The 23,506-nt window shown below is 38.5% G+C and overlaps 2 protein-coding genes across 4 annotated transcripts in view; both read right to left on the bottom strand.

Moving 5' to 3' along the window:
- LOC139127300 (nicastrin-like) overlaps positions 1-23,506 on the bottom strand; it is a 222,620-nt gene that overhangs the window by 173,439 nt on the left and 25,675 nt on the right. The window lies entirely within an intron of this gene.
- Positions 7,396-22,428, bottom strand: LOC139127298 (reticulon-4-interacting protein 1 homolog, mitochondrial-like). 3 transcript variants are annotated; one of them, XM_070693215.1, is made up of 12 exons: positions 21,792-22,428; positions 20,342-20,556; positions 15,443-15,673; positions 14,484-14,725; positions 13,770-13,913; positions 12,912-13,222; positions 12,195-12,302; positions 11,553-11,749; positions 10,432-10,617; positions 9,540-9,720; positions 9,108-9,200; positions 7,396-8,385 (listed from the first exon to the last, which is right to left on the bottom strand). In XM_070693215.1, exons 1-12 carry the CDS (start codon positions 21,876-21,878, stop codon positions 8,275-8,277), a joined length of 2,106 nt encoding a protein of 701 aa, XP_070549316.1. In that variant the 5' UTR covers positions 21,879-22,428; the 3' UTR covers positions 7,396-8,274. The 3 variants fall into 3 exon arrangements, with proteins under 3 accessions (XP_070549316.1, XP_070549317.1, XP_070549318.1); XM_070693216.1 differs by having other exon boundaries at positions 15,443-15,670; positions 21,792-22,274; XM_070693217.1 differs by lacking the exon at positions 12,195-12,302 and having other exon boundaries at positions 21,792-22,412.

Genomic DNA, 23,506 nt, shown 5'->3' with positions numbered 1-23,506 from the left:
GTCTACCACTATACTACGTGTACGGCCGCAGACAGTGATAAACGTAGCCCTTCTGTCACCGTAGTGTTTTTTTTTTCCATTTGCACTGTCCACGACTTTACCGAGAAGCCAGCCAGCCAGGCAGATTGTGTTGGCCAGTGAGGTAACACAAGCTTGCAGTCTTGCTTCCTCGTCACAATAATTGAAAACATAAACAGAACCGAAAAAATCTGCCAAGTTAGCCGGTGAGGACCGAGAAAGAGCTGAAAGAGTTTACGTGTACACTCACGCTGCGCTGTAGGTCGCCATGTTAGATTTAACACATGAACGTCGCTGCATAGTCAACTTCAACGAGACTTATTTCAAAAACGGAGGCTTAAGCCACTGAGATTTTTTCAGATCGTATGGACCTACTCAAGATACGTCCCCTCCCTACTTCTCATGGAAATTTGACTTTGGATATGCTTTTGCGGCAGTGTTTAGTGAACGGCATTTTCGGTCGCTCGAAAACCATGAAAATAAGGCTAACGCAAAAACGAATCGATAAAACCCCATAAAAAATCATCGGCGAACACTAACTAAGAGTACAATTCAACCGCTAACTGGAAACAGGACGGATGCTAAACGAAGGCTGAGATATCTGCGGATAAAATTCTGGCGAAAAATGCCATAACCGTCACTCACTGGCTAGAGGGCGCTGTTCGAATTTGAACTAAATCCCTAATTATGCATGCAAATGAGGTACCCTCCTTTCAGACTGGTATCTGTCGCCAATCAGAACTCAGACGGACTACGGTCAAGCAAATTATGATATCAAGTGCAACGTTTTAATTACTTTTAACCATGGCTAGCTCCGAAAGTACGTATTTAATGTGCAAGCCTGGAAATAATTATGCAAAACAAAGGTCATCGTTTAGTAACAGATATTACTTGTAGACTACATCCAACACAGTCGACACACGAGTGCACCCGAGGTGACCCGTAGTACGCAAGAATGTGGGACAACGGGTTCCGTTTTGGGGACATTGTCGCAAGGGCGCGTCCTGGCGGCAACACTGTATACATACATCGGAATCGAGCTGCTTTCGGCCGAAAGTAGTTAGAAAATGTATTTTTTTCGTGCGCGGTCCAAGTCGGGACTCCGGTCGCTGTGTATATTCCGCCTATCAGCAGGGCTGTGGTACATGGTGGGAGCAGGCCGTAGATACGCCGGGAACATACAGCATCGTACGCAGTTCATACAGTGAGCAGCGCCCAGTGAACGACTTTGGCTGCTCAGCTCTGCTGTTTAATACTTATACACTCCAGTACAATGTGTACAAGACAGCTGAGCGGCCAAAAATTTCTAGACTGGAATTTGAAAGTGCTCGTGTTGTGTATTTTTCGCTGTAGATTTTAAACAACGATCGGATGTTTACAGCGATAAACGCAAGAAGGGAACACGACATTGCATCGACGCACTGGACCTCGCGATCGCGTAACGTGCAATCTGATTGGCTGCTTCAGAGCGCGAGATTTGAACGCGACCTTCTGTGGCAGTTGGTCAGATGTAGTGAGAGGCGACAGCAAGAGAAAACCGCGCAAGTACAGAGACGTCGCCGTACTCTACATCTGATTTTAATCAGATTGATAGTTTCTGGAACTTTTCTGCCTACATGATCTAAAATATTATGTACACACAAAAAATAATATGTACATATTATAGTATGTACATATTAGGCTTAAAGACTGAAAATAGGATTGTAGGAGGGTTTAATTATGTCCTGTTTTACAGTTTTAACTCGCTTTATCTATAAAGAAAGTCGGTCTCTGGCTATTCATGGTTAGCAAATATGTTTGCACTTCTGTCAATATCGGTATTATTTTAACTGCTTTACTTTGCATATGTTATGTAGTCCGAAGTTAACCAGTAAGAATATTTTTATTTTTCCAACTGAACAAAAGTTGGATCAATTCGATTTTTTGACGAAAACGTAAAAATGAAATTAGACGAAAAGATGGCAACATCCGATGATCAATCACTGGAGAATTGGAACAAAACTGGAAATGTTAGAAAATGAACGACAATAACTGAAAATTCGAATGTTTGCAATGACACTGACGCAGTTATGATACAGGGGGGGACAACTGATGAATTAAACAGACAGCTAGATGGTTATACCACAGTGAAATGAGGATAAATACCAGAGATATCTAAAAATCAAAAGGTTTGTCGATAACATAAGGAAAGAAGCGAGGTAAGGCAGACGAAGAATATCTAAAATAATTTGAAATTATAATATAAACATATAGGAATGCCTAGATCACGTAGCATATTATTTTCCATGCATTAACACGGACTGTCAACATTTCCGTCATAAAATTATCTCTCCAGATGAAAATGAGTGAACTGGTGTGTACATGAATTGAGTTTTGCCAGACTTGGTGAACGATTTACCAAAGCGAAAGCAATGGCTTATTAATTGATCGATGTTGAACGTTAAATCTCCTTTCCACGTTTTACCCTTTGAGCGCTGTAATTTTCTCCCACCAAAATTTTAGTGCAAAATTTTACCAATTGTATGAATTTTCTGTAACTTTTTGATAATTTTGGACCAAATCGACATCACATTTCATTGGCTACAGGTTTTTCCCAAAATTTTTGCAAAAATTGGAGAAAAATTGACAGGGGTTTATTATATAAAGGGGACAAAAATAGACTTTTGCGCTCAAAGGATTAAAGTTCACGCAAGACGCCTCCAATCATGAAACGTTACGTGTTGTTGTCGCATGTCGCAGTTGTGAAGTCGCAGGTCGCAGTTTGACAAACACGCAGGTCGCTGTTGTGAAGTCGCAGGTTACACCTAGGTCTAAATGCCGAAGTCGCAGGTCGCATGTTTCAAACTCGCGGGACGCAGGTCGCAGTTTTGAAGTCGCAGGTCGCATGTCGCATGTCGTGACCGGTCTTCCATAGGAAGCAGAGTACTTTTATTTTTGTTTTTCATCACCTTCCTCGATCGCTAATTTTGCCATTAGAGTACATAAATTATATTCAATAAACATGCAAGTGTATGATAAGAAAAGCACCTACATGTTGCAGCATGGAGTTGTCTCCATGGGCTCGTCACGGTCCCTCCACAAATTACACAAAACGACCGTGGGCTCGTACAGTACTTTGTACAGTGAGCGAGCGCGAGCCCGGCCGATGGAAGAACAACCGCAATAAAAAAACTACATGTCAACAATTTGAGAGTAATTTACAGAAACAAAATCCTTCGTACAGAAGAATTCGTATGAACGTTAAATTTGCACACTCTGTGTACACGACATCGTACGAAGCGACGACATGTACCGCGCGCATGAAGTGCGCTGGCTAAAGTGACTCCCCAGGGTATTGCAAAAAAGGTTTTGTCAGATAAGCTCGTTTTGTCAGATAAGCGCCGTACACACGTGAGGCATGTACTTTGACAGCCGAGGGTGCCGCCGGCGGCCGGGTGCGGAGCTTGCTTTCCGGAAGCTCATGAGTACGTGCTAGTAGATTCTAACGATGCTGTCTTTGTTGGTTTATGGTATAAACTCAAAGTGCTCATTGTCATCGATGAATAATCCTATTTTATGGACTGTTTAACACCAGGGTTTGACTGTGACAGTGGCTACCGAGTAGTTGTAAGTTTGAGCTGTACGCGTGGTGGCAAGTCGAAACGTGGTGTAGAAATATCTGTAAGGGAGCATTCGTTTTTATTGGGGGGGGGGGTCAGTGGAAATCAGGGGATTTGACTTTTACAAAACCATTTTTAGGGGGTTGTCAAATTTTACAATCAATTGTGGGGTTTTTTTTCCGGGGAGTGAATTTTAAAAAGGTTTGTATAGAATAGTGGCAAAAGTGTATAAAACAGAATACGAACATGGCTTTATTCTGTCTGAACGGGCAGTTACATGCATAAAAGAGCACTTTTGTTCACAAAATATATTTTTCAAGTTGACGAAGAGAAGTAAGTGTCATGCAATGTTCATGATACAACTTTTATAACATTGAAAAGTGCGGAAAATGGCGCCAATTGTTGAAAATATGGTGTTATATGGAGTATTTGCAAAGATTTTTGGATTTTGTATTCACATATATTTAAACAAGCAGGATTAACAAATATAAATAAGAACACCAATGGGACAAGTCCTTTTTTTGAGTCGCTTTGACTGTCAAGTTCAATGAGGTAAACAGTATCTTTCGTACTATTCAATACCTTTTCTGTTTAAAGTGTTGAAATTTCTAACACTGCGAATTGTTACCGATGGATTTCACGCTTGCTTGTTTGCTTGCTTGTTTTTAAATAAAGTCTCCATTAGTTCACTGCACTGTCCATATTTAAGTTTGTATCTATCAAGGCGTCAAAAGTAGTTTTCACATGAATACGCGACATGAGAGAAGCTCTAAGAATATTTGCTAAAAAACCAAATGTATACTATTCCATTGTATGATGTCAGTGTATCCCGTTTGATATTTCCTGAAATTTAAACTCTGGCGACACACAGAATGATGATTCTGTTTAAGTTTCAGGCCTAATGGTACTTGTACGTAAAATATTTCACCTGCATTTAATAAATACTGATGGTGGAATACACGATGTTCGTGTACGTGTACACGATGTGAAAATGAAACGTTATTGTTTTGACCATTATTCAAATAGCATGCATCTTCATCTCATCACAGTCACCTGTGGTCGGTCTATTCCGCTTGGCGTCTATGCCCCCATAGACGTGTGTACATATGCCTGAGAAAAACCAGGCATATGTACACACGTCTACGGGGCATAGACGCCAAGCGTAATAGACCGACCACAGGTGACTGTGGTATTTCTTATAATAAGGGTCTCTTTTGTTGGAAAATCCCAGATAAGAGGTATTTTGAAATCTTCCTTGTCAGGGAAAGCTTCAACGTTTTACAAGTCTTCCCATATTTTGATCACTGGCCCTTGCTATTTAGCAGCAAGGTTTGCTTCGCATCGGCTGGACAAATTATACAGCGCCCCCAACGTTCAAATGCTAACCTCTTTGCATGCATTTCAGTGAATTCAGTACAGTTGAATTCCTTTTCATACATTTTTGTAGTCGCGCTAGTATTGTCGATTACGCTATTGCAATTGAACTTCCCTGTACAGTCTTGCACTTATAGCAAAATAAAGTCTGTTGGAAAGTAAAGAACTCATTAAAGAATTCCATGTCCTTACTGATATTTCCATGTGTGATGAAAATTAAGCAGGAATTCTGTATATCATTCTTGCTGGTCCTAGTTTGTCTTCTCCAACAAGATATTGATAAATTAGACTTTTAAATTCATTGATACATGAATACAGAAGCTAATCATGACAAACTGGTAGGTACGAATTTAATTACCATTATAACTCACCAGCTCGTTGATTTAGGCTATTGGTATCATAATAAAGAATGTTATGAGTTTCTTTTGACATTGCCCGAAGACTTATACTCCAAAGTAAAATGCCGTGATGAGAATATGAATTATCATGTCTCTATTATTCTACTTGTTGACACAGTGTGAAAACTTCACATGTGAATCATATCCAAGGTTACATAATTCAATAATTTACTTCAGATTGTATATTTATTTGGACTGTACATTCCTTAGGTTACGGCTCCCTATCATTCCATGCACAGCATGGGATTATTATTATTCAGCGCTCGAAATTAACTTTTTTCATAGGTAGTCCCATTGGGCTACCGTTTTCTGAAATTGGTAGCCAAGTGACAAAGTCTGGTAGTCCATGTATGAATGAAAAGTTTTTTGTAAAGGATATTTTATTTATATCTTGACAGTGAAAGATTTATTTTTCATGATTCTACCCAGCAAGTGAATATTCCAGTCATTGACATCAATACCTGCAGATCGTAGCTTTAGGAGAACGGTATAGCATGTGTAGTGGACGCCTCAAAGTTTGACGACCTATTCACACATACACAGAGCTTATATGCAAATTTTGATGTTCGCCATGACGTGGACTTTTCACTCAGCACGTGTAACATTAACTCGGCTAAAAATTGGTTTGCTATGAATTTCAGGATGACAACTTGGTACAGTCATGTTCCTAATACTTTCGTGGCAATTTTGGCCATATTTCTCCACGATAATACACTATCATTGGATGATCTGGTACACTTCTGAAAGCGTAATTTGTTGATGGCCCGACAGCTTTTTCTTTGCAGTTTAAATAATTTTGTGTTTAAGTGTGATTAAATAACTATGAAAATAGATGTTCCTTGGCCATCATTTCATGCATTTCCCAAGCCTGTCATCTAAGTACATCAGTTTAGATAATGATATTTTATCGAAAGTTTGTCACAATAATTCGACTGCATGCACTGTCGCCTTTTAAGTTGCATAATAAAGTCATAGTCTGGCCTTTCTGTGTCTAGCTGGGTTGACTGTATGAGCGTCGGTCATCTCACAGCGATCAACATCATGTCGCCCACTAAGTAATTTCATGTCCCAGGCTTTGGTAGTCCGTGTGGGCTACCATTTCATGGGTTTTGGTAGCCCCAGGGAAAAGTTGGTAGTCTGTGGGCGCGGGACTACCGCTAATTTCGAGCCCTGTTATGTAGATATTATTGTGCTTGAACTGTTAAAAAAAGGTGAGATTTGACACTGCCCAGCCTAAAACCCTCTTTAAGGTGGTGTGCGCCTCAAAAGTGAAAAACTTAAACTTTTGCTCAAACTTTCCTAAATGGTCACCGTGCAAAGTTTGGAACTAGCACTAAAAATTACTCAACATTTACTGATATTTGAAATTCAGAATTCAAAATTAAGATGATAAAAATCTTTCTCATTGCAAATGCTTTCAAATGAGTCCAAACACGCAGTAAATGGCATAAAATTTGGAAAAATTTGTGAGTCAAATAATCTGTCCCAGAGGTGTGCACTCTACCTTAATGTCATAGATTATATTTTTTTCACTATGACAGGAAAATTATTTCATCAGCTTTTCCTACAGTATCTGTGTCTGTATCATTGTGTTTTCAATACAAGTTAGACAGGACATGTCTGGTGAAGACAGTTGTTACTTTTCAAAGTCAGACGAACGCTTTGAGTGTGTGTCTAGAAATGCTTTTAATAGCCACTGTTGTGCTGTGAAAGTGATATCTTTATTTGGTACAAAAGTATTTTTTCCAAAAACTCATAAACAGACTTTGTGAAATTACATGTAAAGTTGTCAGTGGTCGCAAACGTACAGAAATTCAAGTTGCACTTTCCATGGTAATATTGATGGATGAAGGAATGTTTGTGATTTTACCCGGGAATACCTTGGATTCCTATCAAATGTTGAGAGTTCATAATCCTACACACCTGCACTGATGATAAATATCTCCACATACATTCCTAATCAAAGATACCACAGTTTTTGTTTCCAACTGAAAGACCACAAGGTATTTCTGTAATACTTCATCAATTTATTTCTCCAGTACACAAAATGTAGCTTCTATGAAGTAAATTTCATTATATTTTTCCTACACATTCTGGAGTACATGTAATTCTAATTATTGTACGTACTTACCACAGAGTTAGATAGAAGCTTAGTGTGTTGCTCTATACACAAGCACAGGCCCCACCCATGACTGTGATACAAAGACATAATGCTACCAAACTTTTCAGAAGAAATCTCTGAACCACGAATGCTTCTCAGCTATGCTACAGTAATCACAGTGACAATTAAAGCTGTAAAAATGCACCAGAATCTGACTTATCTCAAATCTGCTTCCATCCGATTAGTGAGATGTCCAACAGATATATATATATATATATATATATATATATATATATATATATATATATATTGTGATTTTCCGGAACCTTAAGTTTTTGTAGAAAGCTTATTCTTTCCTTGCTGTATATATATAATAAATCTTCAATTCTGGAATTCGCCAATAAAAAATAACAAACAAACAAAAACAGTGCAAGTCTAAATCATTTATTGAAATTAATATGTTCTTCTCTAAATATATCATTCAATTTCTTAAACCCAAAGTTGTATAGTACCTGTACAACATATTATTAGGTGCCATAGTGTCAATACTTTAGTGATGAAAATACTGACTGGTATTCAGTATCATTGGATGTGCAAATACAATATTCTTGAACCTTGTAACTCTTAACCATTTTAACGTGTGTTGTCAATTTCCATCAGTCTTTAAGTTGACTAGCATTGCTGTTGCACTACAGTCATAATTCAGTTCAGGAAATCTGACATCAGTTACAAAATAAACAAAATTCACTTTCCATGCAGTGACATCCTGAATTGTTGTAGGTTGTCAGTTGTCAATGGCAACAACAGTTTTTCCACGTGAGTGTCCCTCCTCAACATGACTGAAAGCCAAGTCAGCATCCGCCATTGAAAATGTCTTCTCAACCACTGGTTTTATCTGGTGATGAAATAGACATGAAATTTAAGATATGAAATTTCATATTTCATAGTTGACATCAATACAAGACAATTACTTAATCTTTTTATGAATAAGAGAAATATGTTTATGCCTCCTTACTGATATTGTGCAGTTTCTCGGTAAAACGACAAATGAGAAATGCTGGTGTTCAATATCGTCTGATTTTTCACTGGGAAAAAAAAAACCGTTACGACTGCACAATGAAGAAAATGCAGCAGCCACTCTTGATGTGAGACGTTCTTGGTAAGTTTCAATAAAAATAATAATAATAGTATATTTCTTCTCAATATGGTGACCAATTGGTCAAACTGCAAAGAATTACGTTTCTGAAAAGTCTCACAAAGAACATATCATTCAAAAAAGCTTGACAAACAAAGTTAAACATCACAGATACAATGACTCCCTGGGACAGACTGAAAAGACAAATTTACAATACAACAACAATGTGATAGTTTGGAAAATGACAAAATTAATTGTTTTGGTGTCAACTGGTTGATGCCATCTGTTCCGATATCAATCATCTTAGAATAGCAATCAGCTCTAGATACAACCTTCAATTATCTCAATCTATACATTAGAAAACCTGAGATGCCTTGAAATCTGCATGACTGGATACATGTCACATGATAGAATATGTGTCATGTGACCAGATACATGTCAAATGATTCAGTGATCTTAAGCTTCAAACTCAGTATACTCACCTTGCCCTGTTCTACAAGCTCTGTGACTGTTTCCAAGACAACCCCACTGGGATTGAAGAAAGCCCATTTGAATGTACGGCCGTGGAGGATACGCTGTGCAATGCACAGAAAATAGAATGTTGTTATTCAGGGATTATTGCAGAGTTTATGTTTGCAACAAAAAAGAAGTGAATGTCACATGAAGGAAAACACATTTCTCAATATACAAATTTATGCACTGTTTTTGTTATGCATATCATTGAACATGGAGGGCAGTGAACTATCTGAGACTCTTACTAACTCTAGCCAAAATATTTCACCAACCCAAGAACTAAAACAGATTCCAGTGAGATCTGGCCGGATCACGACACTAGATTTTGAGATGAATTTTTTATTGATTAACCTAAGATGATACAAGCAGCATTGCTGTGTACAATAAAAACATTGCGTTACCTGAGGCAGTACAATTCTGGCCAATCCTGTCAGAGATCTGATGGCACCCAGTAACAAACCAGACTGATCTGTGTACAGCATAATGGTTGGCATTATGGACGCCATCACTCCGCCTTTCTTCAGCAGATTTAGACTTCCTTGTTGAAAGCTGGGACCGAGAGTGTCATACACAACATCAAACCTGTGTCAATGAATACAACATTTACTGATGTTATGGTAGTATTATGTCACAGACTGCCTTGCTTGCTGTCAAACTATGTACACTGTATATCTTTGTGTATGTATGAACTTTCAGTGAGCAAGGAACGAACCATGACAAGTGATAAGACAATGAAAAAAGTTGCTTTGAAGAGGTGATCAGTGACTAATCTGTAGTGTTACATGAATGTCACCTAGTGAATCATTACTAGAAATTGATGAGATAAATCTGGTAAAAAATGTTTTATTTTCTCATAGTAACCCATGAAGATACTCTGTGAGGGTCTCCACATTTTAAAACAAGGCGATCATCAGATATTTCATTTCAGTTACATGTATCATTGCTGGTATGAGATCTCTGTGAACTGGTACAAGTAAGCATCTCCTTAGAGTTATGGATCACAGTTGACTTTTTAGTTACCTCTTTGAAATCTTCAGCTTATCAAAGTCATATTGTTTAAATCCTTCATTTCATTGGTATTTTATTTCAACATTCCAGTCTTTTAAACATTTCCACAAAGACTACAATAAGATCACTTTGCTGGTAAGACAACAGAATCTATTATTATCTAATATTTTAATGGGATTTAATTTATCAGATTTAGCAGGCACACTATATTGATGTGTGTTCATGACACTGTGCAACGTTACTGAATGTAATCTGTGCTGTGATCAATATGAATGTAAAACTTACTTTGATTGGCCAGCCAGTTTTGTTTCGTAGTTCTCTGTTTTGTAGTCAATGACCTCATCAGCTCCAAGGCTGGTTACCAAGGAAACACCATCCGTAGCACATGTTGTGGTCACATGACCTCCCCATGCCTTGACAAGCTGGATGGCAAAAGTTCCGATACCTCCAGTGCCGGCATGGATAAGCACTCTGTAATAAGATGACTTGGTTTTAGCATGGACCTCATAACCACAAAGAAAATATCTTAGTGGCAGAAAGGCCCCTTGTCATGTAAACTGAGCCAGCCAGGAACATGTCTGCACACAATTACTGGGGGTACAATGAAATCAAATCACTGAACATGTTACCCTAGTGTTTGTCTTAGATGTACCAAATTAGAATACGGGTGAAAGGTATACTGTTACCTGTTCCAATTTTGCCAAAGTTACCATGGAAAGAGAAATCTAACCAATCACAGATTTTAAGCAGGTGGCCGTTTTAAAAACAGCACCCTCTTATGGGCACTTTGAATACCAAGAAACGCCCCTTTGACCATATATGAGCATATTTAGATTACAGGTGACTGTATACCTTTAACCCTTTTATACCAAAATCCTGTGGTATAACCCTGTTGTTTTCAATGGCACAGTTGGACATCTACACAGGGAAATAGGGGTGAAAGGGTTCAAAACTTCAACATTCCGCATATTGGTGATATGTTTTGTTTTAATTTACCTTTCATTGTCAATAAATAAATAGATAAATAACAAATAAATAAATAAGTATACTAAATAGAAATACCCACGGATGGTAGTAGACTGTCTTAAATATATTGAATTGTAATACATATTGAAGCACAATCCACTTCTACAGTATTTCCATCATTTTCAAGTGATAAACATGTTCTCATTTTGAATTTGTCAAAACAATTCATTTATATTTTACCAGTTTGCAGAGTTATTCAACATTTGAAAGCATTGACGTTGAACTCATCAAACAAAGAAATCTTGTTTTCCATGTCAAAACTCACTTTGTCTACCATTACCTGTTACTATACCGATGGTCTCGGTAAAGTAAGGCAATGAACGAGAATGAAATGGAATAAAAACTTCACTGCAGACACACATTTCACGAATCATACTGACCTTTTATCCTGACAACTCTCTGGTCCTAATTTACCAACATTGACCAAGGCACTCCATGTTGTCAAGGCAACGTAAGGAATGGATGCAGCCTCCACATGGCTGATGTTTTGCGGTTTCTTGGCAACCTCACTCTCCTTGGCAACAACATACTCTGCCATGGTCCCCTTAGTTTGCTTGAAATGAACTGCTGCCCACACCTGAAGTGGAGGTAATGACAAGAACCTCAAACAGTCTCTGTATTAAATCCATGGATTCTGCTAATTTATGGAGAACGTGAACATGGATTGTACATGGACTGTATGTGTATTGTATGTGTATTGTACATGGACTGTGCATACATTGTACATGGATTATACATGGATTGTAAATGGATTATACATGGACTGTACATATACCGCTTGTACATGGATTGTACATGAATTACCTATAGAAAGAAGTGAAATCACAACATGAAATAAAATTTCCTATAATTGCCAAAAGAATCTTCATACTAATAAGACATCTGTAAATGCAGATAGCTATCTTGATTCATTCTAAACAAATCTCATTGTTTCTGATCACATGGTGTCTTTCAAATGCAATATTTGCAACGAAATCTTCCACAGAGACTAAAACAAGATGCAAGCTAGTACACTTGCTTACCTCATCACCAACTTTGAACTTCTTGACCCCTGACCCCACGGCTGCAATCACTCCTGAACAGTCTCTGCCGAGGATCATGGGAAACTCCTTGCCACCTCCAGAAGGAATCTGTTTTATTAGTAAAGTAATATGAGTAATTGTAATTTTATCAAATAAGTAGAAACTATTGATTCGTAAACAGATATAGAAAGTTTTCATTATCATAACATTATTCTAAATGTAGAAAACTACATTACAACTTGATTTTTGAAATAGTCATTTTTTTTGAACAATTTCTGAGTATGATTTTGCCACCCATAAGTGAGTCATAGAAATCTTAGGTGGTAGACCATATTTTCAACATGGTCTATTTCTACACAAAAGATAATCAGATTAAAAGTAAAGTTTTAGGTTATGCAGGAATTTCATAAAGGAAAAGCTTAAAAAGACGAAGAAGTGTATGAGTTAGCTAGTTTCGTTAACAAACAGAACATTTTGTCATAAAAGCTATTTCATTTGCACACGGTCACTCTACCCCACGGTGATTTGCATTACAGGTATTTATCAGATTACTATCTCAAACTCCTGCTGTGGTAAAAAGTCAACTTTTACCCACAATGCATTTCAACATCGTGCAGTTTTACTCCTTAGCACAGGCAAAAGCTATTTAAGGTAGCGATAATTGTATTTTATTTGGTCATATCATTGAAATCAAATTACTAAATTCCCATGACAAACCTTTGACTTCCTTCTGATGACACCAAGCATCACTCTGCCATATCCACTTCTCATTCGGAGATCAATTGGATTGACTGACGCTGCCTTGACTTTGATGATGACGTCATCGGGACAGACGGCTTGAGGCTGTGGATGCTGGAGATCTATTTTCATGGATTCCTTGCCTCTGTAGTCAACGGCAACAACAGCTTTCATGGATTTGAGAGCGGATTGATAGCTGTGTAGTGCTGGTGTGTGAGCTTTGAGGTAGGCTGACTTGAATGTTGAATACAGAACAACGACCAGTAGGCCTAGGATGATAGGTTGACTAACTGAGAGAGTGCGACAGACAGACAGATAGATAGACAGATAGAGACAGATAGATCACAGAGAAACAAATAGACAGACAGACAGAGACAGATAGAGTACAGAGAAAGAGACATATGGACAGATAGACAACAAACAGACAGGGAGAGTGGGTCACTAGTCAGTCAGTTGGTGCTATTACTTTATCAAGATTCAATAACAGGATGAGGTTTCTGATAAAAATGACGATAATGAATCCATAATGCTTTCAAAAGATTATAATGAATCTATGTACATGTGCAGTGAAAAACATAACAGCATTGCCAAGTCTTGTCTTTAAGTGAAATATATTTGACTCCAATTGATCGACATAACCTTTCACTGAGACGTGATAGGTTGTAAGTATATTGTTGTAGGAAATATTATCCTGCCATGTACAAACATGGAAGTGAGTGCACCACTCAGTATCAACATTTTAATCTTGACATCACCTTGTCCATTTTCTACAATAAAGTTGAAGGGAAATCAATACCGGTATACGCAAAGTCTACAGAGGCATCTCATGCTGCTTACCTGACAAACCGAGGAAGTTGACTCCGTTGGAAAGGAAGAAATATGAAATCAAAAGCAGAAACAAAGCCACGATGGGTTTGGTCCAAGATGGCTGCACTCTCCACTCATAGGCTTGTACACCGTATCCAAGGAAACTGTCAATCGCTATGGTGAAAGAGATACAAATAGACATTGTCATCAATGCAACATAATGCTATGGCAGCCACTCTACAATTGTGAAGTTATCAAAGTTCATTTCAAAGGTGAGAGTATTTACATTGACAACATTCACAAGAGAGTTTTGGGAATGAATGAGTTTGTGTCTTCAAATTGACAACATCAGATTTACCGTGAGTTAACCCATTAATAATGCATTTTAATGCTGTCGTGGATCTGTAAGTTTTATTCGAGAGTACCTGGAAGACAGTGATTTTTCCCCTCAGGTTTATACCGCCCTCTAGACACTGTCACCAATAGCCTAGTCTTGCTCAATCACTGTGTGAAATAAACGTACCCTATGCTGACTCACCTATGGAATATACCTACACCATAGATTCAACTCAAGTTTTACCGCCTTGCCCAATCTGCATGCCCTCAACAAATACCCGATGATTTGCATTTGAATCTTGGTATATTGATTGTAAGAGATGGTATGAATCCCAGCGTTGCAAATATGTCTATTGACTCTATATCTCTGTCCTATTCTCACCTCAACTCTGCAATGGTTTAACTTACAATTTAACAGTGGGAACACAGTGGTCTGCAACATTCCTTCATATTCCAGGATTCCTCGCTGGAAACTTCTCCTGGTCCGCATTCTTTTGTACCATTCCAGGACGTGGGGGTACTTTGCCATTGGGAAATTCATCAGCTTGTAGCGATGGACATTGACAACCACTGCAATGTCAGCAATGCTGAAGACGTCTCCATCAATCCATTGATTATCACTCAGCCTTTCTTCTAACTGCTGAAGGGCACTGAAATAATTTTCATCTAAGTCAATATTTTCTGGCTGTATTTTATCACATAGGATGTCTCACCATAATACAGTGTTTATGTGATGACATTCGATATTCAATATATTAAACATGATGATGGAATTAACACCACAGGACACATATTCAATTGGCAGGGGTAAAGAAAAAAAATGTTTGTTGATATTTAGTCTAGATGAAAAAAAACATAGCAGAATGTCTCTTTTTGCAAAACGGACTTCAAAGTTTTTACCAAAATGTTGACTTCCCCTTGACCTATACTGACCTCTTGACCTAAATTGACAAGTCTGGCCAACTTAGATTTGTCCCCAAGTAAAATGGAAATATTGTAAAATTCAAATATGTTTAATTTGTTTTAGCTTATCACTCCTAAAATTCAACATTCACTTGTTCATATCTTGATCAGGCATATCAATAAGTAAGATAATTATCAACTACTAAAACACCTTCACAATTTGCTTTAACCCTTTGAACCCGGCTCGGACATAAATGTCCGATGACGTCATAGAGTACCAGGGGCTCAGGGTGCAAAGGGTTAAAACTGAGTACACGGAACATTACACTGTTCACACACCCCCATATGCTAGTAAACAGGTCCACTCTTACATTGATGACAATTGGGTTGGGCCAAACCATAGCGGTGAAAGGGTTCACCTTTGATTAGACTATAGTATTATGTCACAATATGTGTATACTCACCCGTGTGTCATTTCTATCTTTTCCAGAATTATCTCCTGGGGGAACCCTTCCTTTTGGGACGTGTAAAACTCGAACAGATCCCTGTCGGCCAATTTCTGAGACAACTTCTGAAGACTTTCTTCATTCTTCGAACCAAGTTTCCCAAAAAGGAATTTGAATGTTAGATATTTTATTGGCCTCTGCACATCTGCGACTAGTTTTAGCCATTTCTTTGTTGACTCCCTCTCACTTCTGTGGAAAAAAAAAGATGAAAAATTTATAAGAAGAGGCTGTAAGATAGTGCTTTATAGGTGTTTTCTTTGCCTGAGAAAGTCAGTACAAAGATATATTGGCGTACAGATATGACAGCTGGTGTTAGTGACAGTCTGACAGCTAGAAAGGTCAGTTTGGTCTCCCTAAGTTCCCTGGTAATGTTCTAAGCTGCCTAGTCTGGTTCCCTGACCCATTTCCCCGGTAGAGGGCGTGGGGAAATATAGGGTCAGGTACCGGCTAATGTAAACATGGACGCTATTGGGTTAAAATAAAACAAGCTGTGATTGGATGAAAGTAACACTTGTAACTTTTTCTCATGTTTCTTGGGTTTCGCACTTTCAGGCTCACTTGACACCAACTTCTTGTTTGTACCACAAAGCCGTGGAGGTAAAACGAAAGACTTTTTACCTCCATGATTTAGCCACTGTGATTCAGCACACCTCTTGATACTTTTAGAACGTCGACATGATGCCTGGCATTTTTCACGAAATTCGGACACCATTCTATCCATCGAAATAAATCGTCGTTCACAGTTCCAACAAAGTTTGCTTTCAATTAGCTGTGATATCGCAGCAGTACTTGTGGCGTGTATCGAACGTGCTCTGGTCATCGGGGTCACGCCACAGTCGGCGATGACCTCAATGACCATAGCGCGTTCGATACACGCCACAAGTACTGCTGCGATATCATATCACAGCCAGCCTTCAATCACCTCTATTTCTCCGTACTTCTGGATTAATCCTTTCAGTTTATGTTTCCCGTCTCGTGTGCCAATGTTTTTGGTTCGGATACCAGTGTTCGAACATAATTCTGATCCAGTCGAATTTTGACCGGCGTTTTCATAGAAGCAGCCATATTTGTTGTAGCATGTTCTGTCAGGTGACTAACCTCCGCCATGTTGAACAAAATTCTGTTCAAGATGGCTACCCGGTACCTGACCCTATATTTCCCCACGCCCTCTACCGGGGAAATGGGTCAGGGAACCAGACTATAAGTGCCCGTGTCACACGATGCTGAAGTTATTTTCGTATTCGTTTTCGTATTCGTTTTCGGTATTCGTATTCGTATTCGTATTGGAGTCACAGACAGAAATTGTTATTTTTAGTCCAGGTTTCAGGTATGAAACGTGCAATATACGATATTTACTGAGGTTTAAATATTGTGATAATTTGATTCGTAATTTCATCTGCCAAATTTGGTTAAATTTACATAAATTTGCATTTGTAGATTTTAAAGAATTTTGTTCACTTCATTTTATTTGAAAAAAAATACTTAAAATCGGTTGGGATCTGGTAAGGCAGCATCTTCGCTTGCCAATGTCTCTTGACCGGGCAGCTGGATGCACCCCGAAATCAGGTGGTCAGTGCCAAGTAATGGGACTCGTGAGAGCGGATGCAAAGGAGCTGCCCTGGACTGTACCATTGTTTTGCGGGGAGGGCAGATTTTGTGAGGCGCTGCAAAACGGGTGACTGTTGAAAGCTATGATGAACGGGGGACTTGTCCAGGACAACCATCTAAATAAAAAAATGTGAAAATTGTTATATCCGGTCATCCTTTTGGACTCACTTTAGAATAATCATATCCATTTACAATTTGTATTTCAAGTATTTTACTTGATTTTGATATGGCTCTACGTAGACCTGAAATAAATTATAATAACAATACAATACAATACTTTACAAAACTCAGGGAGTGCGGTAAGGCAAAAATTACAAAATTGCAAGTTACGACAAAGTTGTACGTGCTGCTACAGGGGAGAAAGTAACAGAAATCAATGACAATAGGTAGTTTATCTTTCAGAGTAAAGATGTGAGCAATAATAACATAAAACCGGACCGACCGATAATTCATGTATTACATTCAATCAGGGCTCAAACTAGCGACCATTTTCAGTCTCATAGGCGACCAGATTTTATGAGATTGCGACTGATTCAAGACATTCTCCATACCATATACGTGATCAAATACAACATATATTCGCTCAGTGTTCACGGAGCATTGTCCTGAAAGGCCACGACCCCAAAATACGCATTGAATAAGCATAGCCGTTGAGCGGAGTTACTCAGAGGTTTGAGCGCGTTCTCTCCACTGCACAGCGCTGCCAATGTGTCCACTGATGTTATCTTGAATGATCTGTCAAAATATCCCATGAATTTAATGATAAATTTTACTACAATCCAATCAAGTATCAGAAGCAGTTTTAGTGCTGTCACATCATTCAATTGAACCAATCATAATCCCAGCATAAAATGTCATCAAAATATAGCTGACAAGGGAAAACAAGCAACCAGTAACTGCAACATGTTTCATGCGTTCACGTGCATAATGAATATTTGCGTTAGTGACATGTGACCGGCTAGACCATGTCCGTAAATCGTCCTTTGGAAAGCAGATCAAAGCATCGATTTCATCAAGCTTGTACTGGATTATCCTTTTTCATAAAGGTTTTTGTTTTCAGCTAGATCTCAACATAGATTCTCGAGAGTCTATGATCTCAATAGCAAGCAACTTTGTTGAAATATCATGGCAAATCTGCCGGGTAGCGACTGCAATTATGTAGAACCATGGAGGTAGTAGATAACAGACCATTGATGGGACTGTGGCGATGACCTCAATGACCCGAGCGAGTTCGATACACGCCACAAGTACCGCTTCGATATCACAGCTAGGATTAAATGCGCATATACGTTTGAGTTTGTTCTCTTGCCTACAAAATATCTATCGAAAGTTGATAGTTGCTGCATTTCTATTCAGAGTTCTTGTTGAAAAAAGTAGCTATCTACCGGCTAGCGGCTTAATTGGTCCCCCAAAATAGTACTGCTGGAAGTTTTTGGAGTGACCTGCAGAACGGAGTTGAAGAGCGGGGCAAACTGCGTAACACTAAAACTGGATCGCACAGTAACAAATGACGGAAACCGATCGAGCCAGTTGCGACAGCTACTAGACTAGCTGAAGTCTATCTATCATAGAATACAGGTATTTCTTGATATTTCGCAATACAAATTAATTTCCATGCATTCTGATGTATCTTATCATAACGCAAGTTGATCAACATGTTCTGGCAATGACAGTTGACGCAAACGCAAGGAAAGAAAAAGAGATGGGCCGTACTCAAATAAAGACTCTGACAACAGCCAACACATATTAATTTAATCTTTATTAGGGAAACAAATGTACCGATCTGGACATAGGCCTATGATACAATTTTATTCATCTCGTTTTCTTTTATGACGCTTTCCCACATCATATGAGATGATATTTTCTTTGCGAGAGCAGTCTAAATATAGCATGTCATCGATAACGTTGAGCCCTGCATTCACTGTCGTTATGACGATCACTTTCTCAGAGATATCAGTTTAAAACAAGAAAATTACCTTTTAAGTTTACAACTAGTCAAATTGGGCGGGTCAGCTAAATTTCCATTATCGATACTAATGATGTCAGCAGAATGTTTAAGTTGGTTGTTGTGATAGAAGTTAATACGAAAACGAATACGAATACGAATACGAAAATGATGTTTGTTTAAAAAATCTTTCCTCCAAAGACTACTACTGGCCCACAGGCGCTAATAGCTTGGTAGTCTGCTAAATAGATCGATTTTCGGCTCGATCTATCGATCCCGTGGTCAGTATGCCCGCCACTGTAACCTAGTGAGTATTTTGGTTACAATGGCGCGCATATCGACTACGGGATTGATAGATCGAACCGAAAATCGATCTCTTCAACAGACTACCCAGCAAAGGAGTGCCTGTGTACTGGCCGTTTGTTTTTAAAATCTCTCCTCTAATTATAGCAACGATATCTTTCAATCTAGGGCCTAAAAAGATTGGATCTTTTTCAACTTACATTCTCAAATATTGAAGTTTATATTGTCATATAAAAAGCACTTCAAGTTCTGTAAAGACAGAACTTTTATATAATACGTACGAAATTTGGACTAAAAATAAAAAATTTTGTCAGTGACTCCAATACGAATACGAATACGAATACGAAAACAAATACGAAAACGAATACGAAAATAACTTCAGCATCGTCCGGATCAATAATAAAAGTAGGATGGCCCCCTATAAGCCAATGGTAAAAATATACTTGCGTAGTATACTGGTATACTAAGTCTTCCACACTGGGGAGGGTCCTTGCATGAATAAACACCTTTGGCTAACAAAGTTGACCAACATGCTGCTCTATAATCCTTCTTTACGATGCCATTTACAACTTTTCCATTCTTAAGTCACACTACAAATGCTGTATGTGTTCTCTCACACAAAACAGTTCGATGAACATAGAATATATGCCTTTGGGACAGATATTGGTACCGGTAATTTCAAATTTTTACAGTATAATTTTGGTCCACCCCTAGTGGGTGCTTGTTTTAAAGTTTATGGAATAAAAAAAATTCATTTAGGTTTATGAAAATCGGATTTTTCCTACACAGTGTGAACACAGGAACAGCGGCCATTTTGAATTTTAAGCATTGGTAAATATCTGGTCATTTATTTCCTACGCAAAATTTTGCAGACGGTGACCCCTAAATTTTATTCTTGTATTCAAGAGGGTTCAAACTTTCTTTCAGGAAAGTTTAACCAAAAGTTAAGTATTTTACTTTCAGGGAGCGCACTACCTAAACAGATGCATCTCAATAATTACCCTGTTTTTGGCTGAAGAGGCGGATCAGGGAATTTCTCTTCCAGATATTCCATGATGTCGTTGGACTCTGTGACAGTGACGCCATCATGGATCAAAACTGGAACCAAGCCTTTGGGATTAATCTGCACAAAGTCATCGGTACAATTCTCTCCCTTTTTCAGGTCAACGTGATGACTGACCCAGTCCAAACCTTTTTCCTCCAGGTAGATCCGTACCTTGAATTAAAGTCAAAAAAGAGAAAAAAAAAACATTAACACATTAATAGCTTAGGGAAAATGAGCAGTCTCACTTGACAGAATTTATTGATTAAAACAAAACTTACGCAGATTAAGATGTACTGTATTCAGACCCACTTTACTTCTGTGTCTGCAATTGAACAATCACAGGGGACCAAGAGATCTCGTTGTTGTTGTTTGTAATTGTATTGTGTTTATATTAATACCAGTTGTGTCATTGTTGTTGTTGACCGATAAAATTCAATGAACATGTGCTATCGTTGTTGTTTGTATTGTTGTTTATGTTTATTAGTTGTGTTGTTGATGATTACAGCAATGCTTATTTTCATGCAAAACGGTAACCGAATGAAAAATAACACCTGGTGCTATGACTCTGACTTCGTAATAAATATTAGCATTAATTTTGGAAACTGTTCTTGAAACTTAAAACTGAAATTGACACACAAAAATTACGTATAATTTGAGGGATTTGATGGATTATATCATTTAATGTAATATATAGATATATTTTTTTTGTCAGTTTTTGTTCAGAGAACAGACAGAATGCCACCAAAATAAATTGTCCCTGATAAATTTAAACTGATAATGCTTTTTGCAGGTATATGACTATGTACATTTAAATATGTAAATTAAGAGACTTTTGTATTGAATCGAAGGAAAATTTCGGAAAAAAGGGCTAAAATAAACTAAACGACCAGAATTGTTGTCATGTTTTAGAAGACAAACGAGGAGTATTAAATCTTTAATTTTTGACTTGATATGGAGATCATTTCCAATATTTCCTTCATGATAGTTTTTTTTTCACATCTGAATTTCGTTCACGTGTTTGCACCTAGAGCCGTCGAGAGCGTCCTGGAGCAACGGATCTTTCAGTTCACAGTTCAAGGTTTCGTACGCTGTTGTACACAATACTGCTTAGTTGCATATACTGATGTCTGTTAAATATTGTATTGCTGAGTCATCCGACACTTCATTTCAGAAAGATTGTGGGTTACTTTTTCATGAATGCGAATTGCAGAATGTCACATGATTTCAATAAAAAGTTGATGACTACATTCCAATTCACTTCAAGGAGAGGGACCTGTATTTCTACTTTACATAATGTTGAAATGAGAGAGAGAGAGAGAGAGAGAGAGAGAGAGAGAGAGAGAGATTTCCAAACAACCGTTCTCGGTTAATCCTTATATCGTAATTGTATTTTAGTTGAATCTTACCTTTTGTGAACAGTTTGATCCACTGAAGTGAAATAAGTGAAGTCCTTTGACTCCTCGGAAATGTTCGGCTGTGTCGATGAAGACCATCTTGCTCAGGTAAGTCTAAGTTGGTAAACTAAGAGTACGGCTTTCTGAACCAAGTCACGGTGAATTACACAAAAAGACAAAAGCAAAGAGTGGAATCGAAGGACAGCACCGCGTACAAGTTCTACAACTTCCACAGTTTTTCACGCGTCCGTGCGTCCCTTCGCTTTGCAATACGTGTGTGTTAAATCAAATGCTACTGAATGGGTAGTACGTACGTGGCCTTTGCTCAATACATTCACAACCTTGGAGAACGTCACGCGTCTTTTCGATTGAATATATCCAGTTCGGCTGTCACTTGACCCCGCGACGGCTGTGTACCGTTACAGAGTTGTCGATATGTCGACAGGTGCACATGTGCATAAGACTTGGCTAAGTTTTGCGAGTAAGAAACTCCTTCCTTGAAACTCCTTCCTTGATCTGTTGATGCAGGCAACTTATCCGCGTCAGCACTGCTGACTGCCATATATGAACCTGGAAATGCACAACAAACGGCTAGCAGTGTGCAGAGATCCGGTACGATTGCGGATCTCCTGTAAACTGACCTGAATGATCCGTGTACATTGTACATTACGTCACGGTGATAAGTAAGGGGAGAACCATTTGATTTCTGGGGTACCTGCGGATTTGGGAGGGGGGGAAACATTGTCGGCAGGTGGAGGAGATGAAAAAAAAACCCAATGCAGTGATGTTTTGAGAAAAAATATTAAATCAAAGGAAAATAAAGGTCACAAAATTTGGAAATCTGACCCTCTGACTCTGCTCGAGGTTTTGCCTGGGTATTCGGGTCGGACGATCTGGTTTTGCCGTCCGACCCAAATATCTAAAGCCTCGAGCAGCTACTGCAATACTGCAGCTACCTTCGTCCGAGCTAACATTTTCAAAATACATGATACATGAGAAAGTCCAATGTCTTCAATGTTGGATTGTTGACTATTTCTTACTCAAACACTGAATCAGCGAATATGCAAAATATATAATAAAAATATCAGCGTCCAATGTTACTTTCAAACAGTCTTACTTACTGTAGTGCAAAACATATTGAAACACCTCAGATCACATCATTGAACAAATCAATTTCTCATTTCTTTTTACATTTCTTTTTGGAGAGTGGGGGACACCCTTTCTCTCGCTCTCCGGGCCCTGTGCGGTGGCCTATGTCATTTTCAAGTTCGATCTTATGCAAGCAAATTTAAAACGTCTCTCACATTGCACATCATTTCACCATTTGCACATGTCAATTTCTCAACATTTTTTATGCGAGCGGGGTTGGGGGGGGGGGTGGACACCCCCACTTGCGCTCTCCCGTGGGGTGTCCTATGTCATATCAAATAACTTTTTCTAGTACAAATTGAAACACTTCTCAGATTGTACCAGACTGCATCATTGCATACATCAAGGTTTCAACATTGTCGATGCGAGAGGGGAACATTGAATGCTGGATAGACTATAGGAAAAAAATGCTGCTACAGTCGCGGCGGAAAACAATTTGCTGCTAAAACCATTTCCTCCAGCCCCCTCGAAATCAACTGGTTCTCCCCTAACTATAGACATCGCGTTGACATCATCAGGGCGCTGGAGTTCCAGACTACCAGTAATTTTTGGCAAATCGGTCATCGCCCTTCTCGGCC

This window comes from Ptychodera flava, unplaced genomic scaffold, assembly GCF_041260155.1.
Source record: "Ptychodera flava strain L36383 unplaced genomic scaffold, AS_Pfla_20210202 Scaffold_30__1_contigs__length_3116999_pilon, whole genome shotgun sequence".
Taxonomy (NCBI): domain Eukaryota; kingdom Metazoa; phylum Hemichordata; class Enteropneusta; family Ptychoderidae; genus Ptychodera; species Ptychodera flava.
The sequence above is the reverse complement of the archived record's forward strand: the minus strand, read 5'-3'. Positions and strand labels throughout refer to the sequence as shown.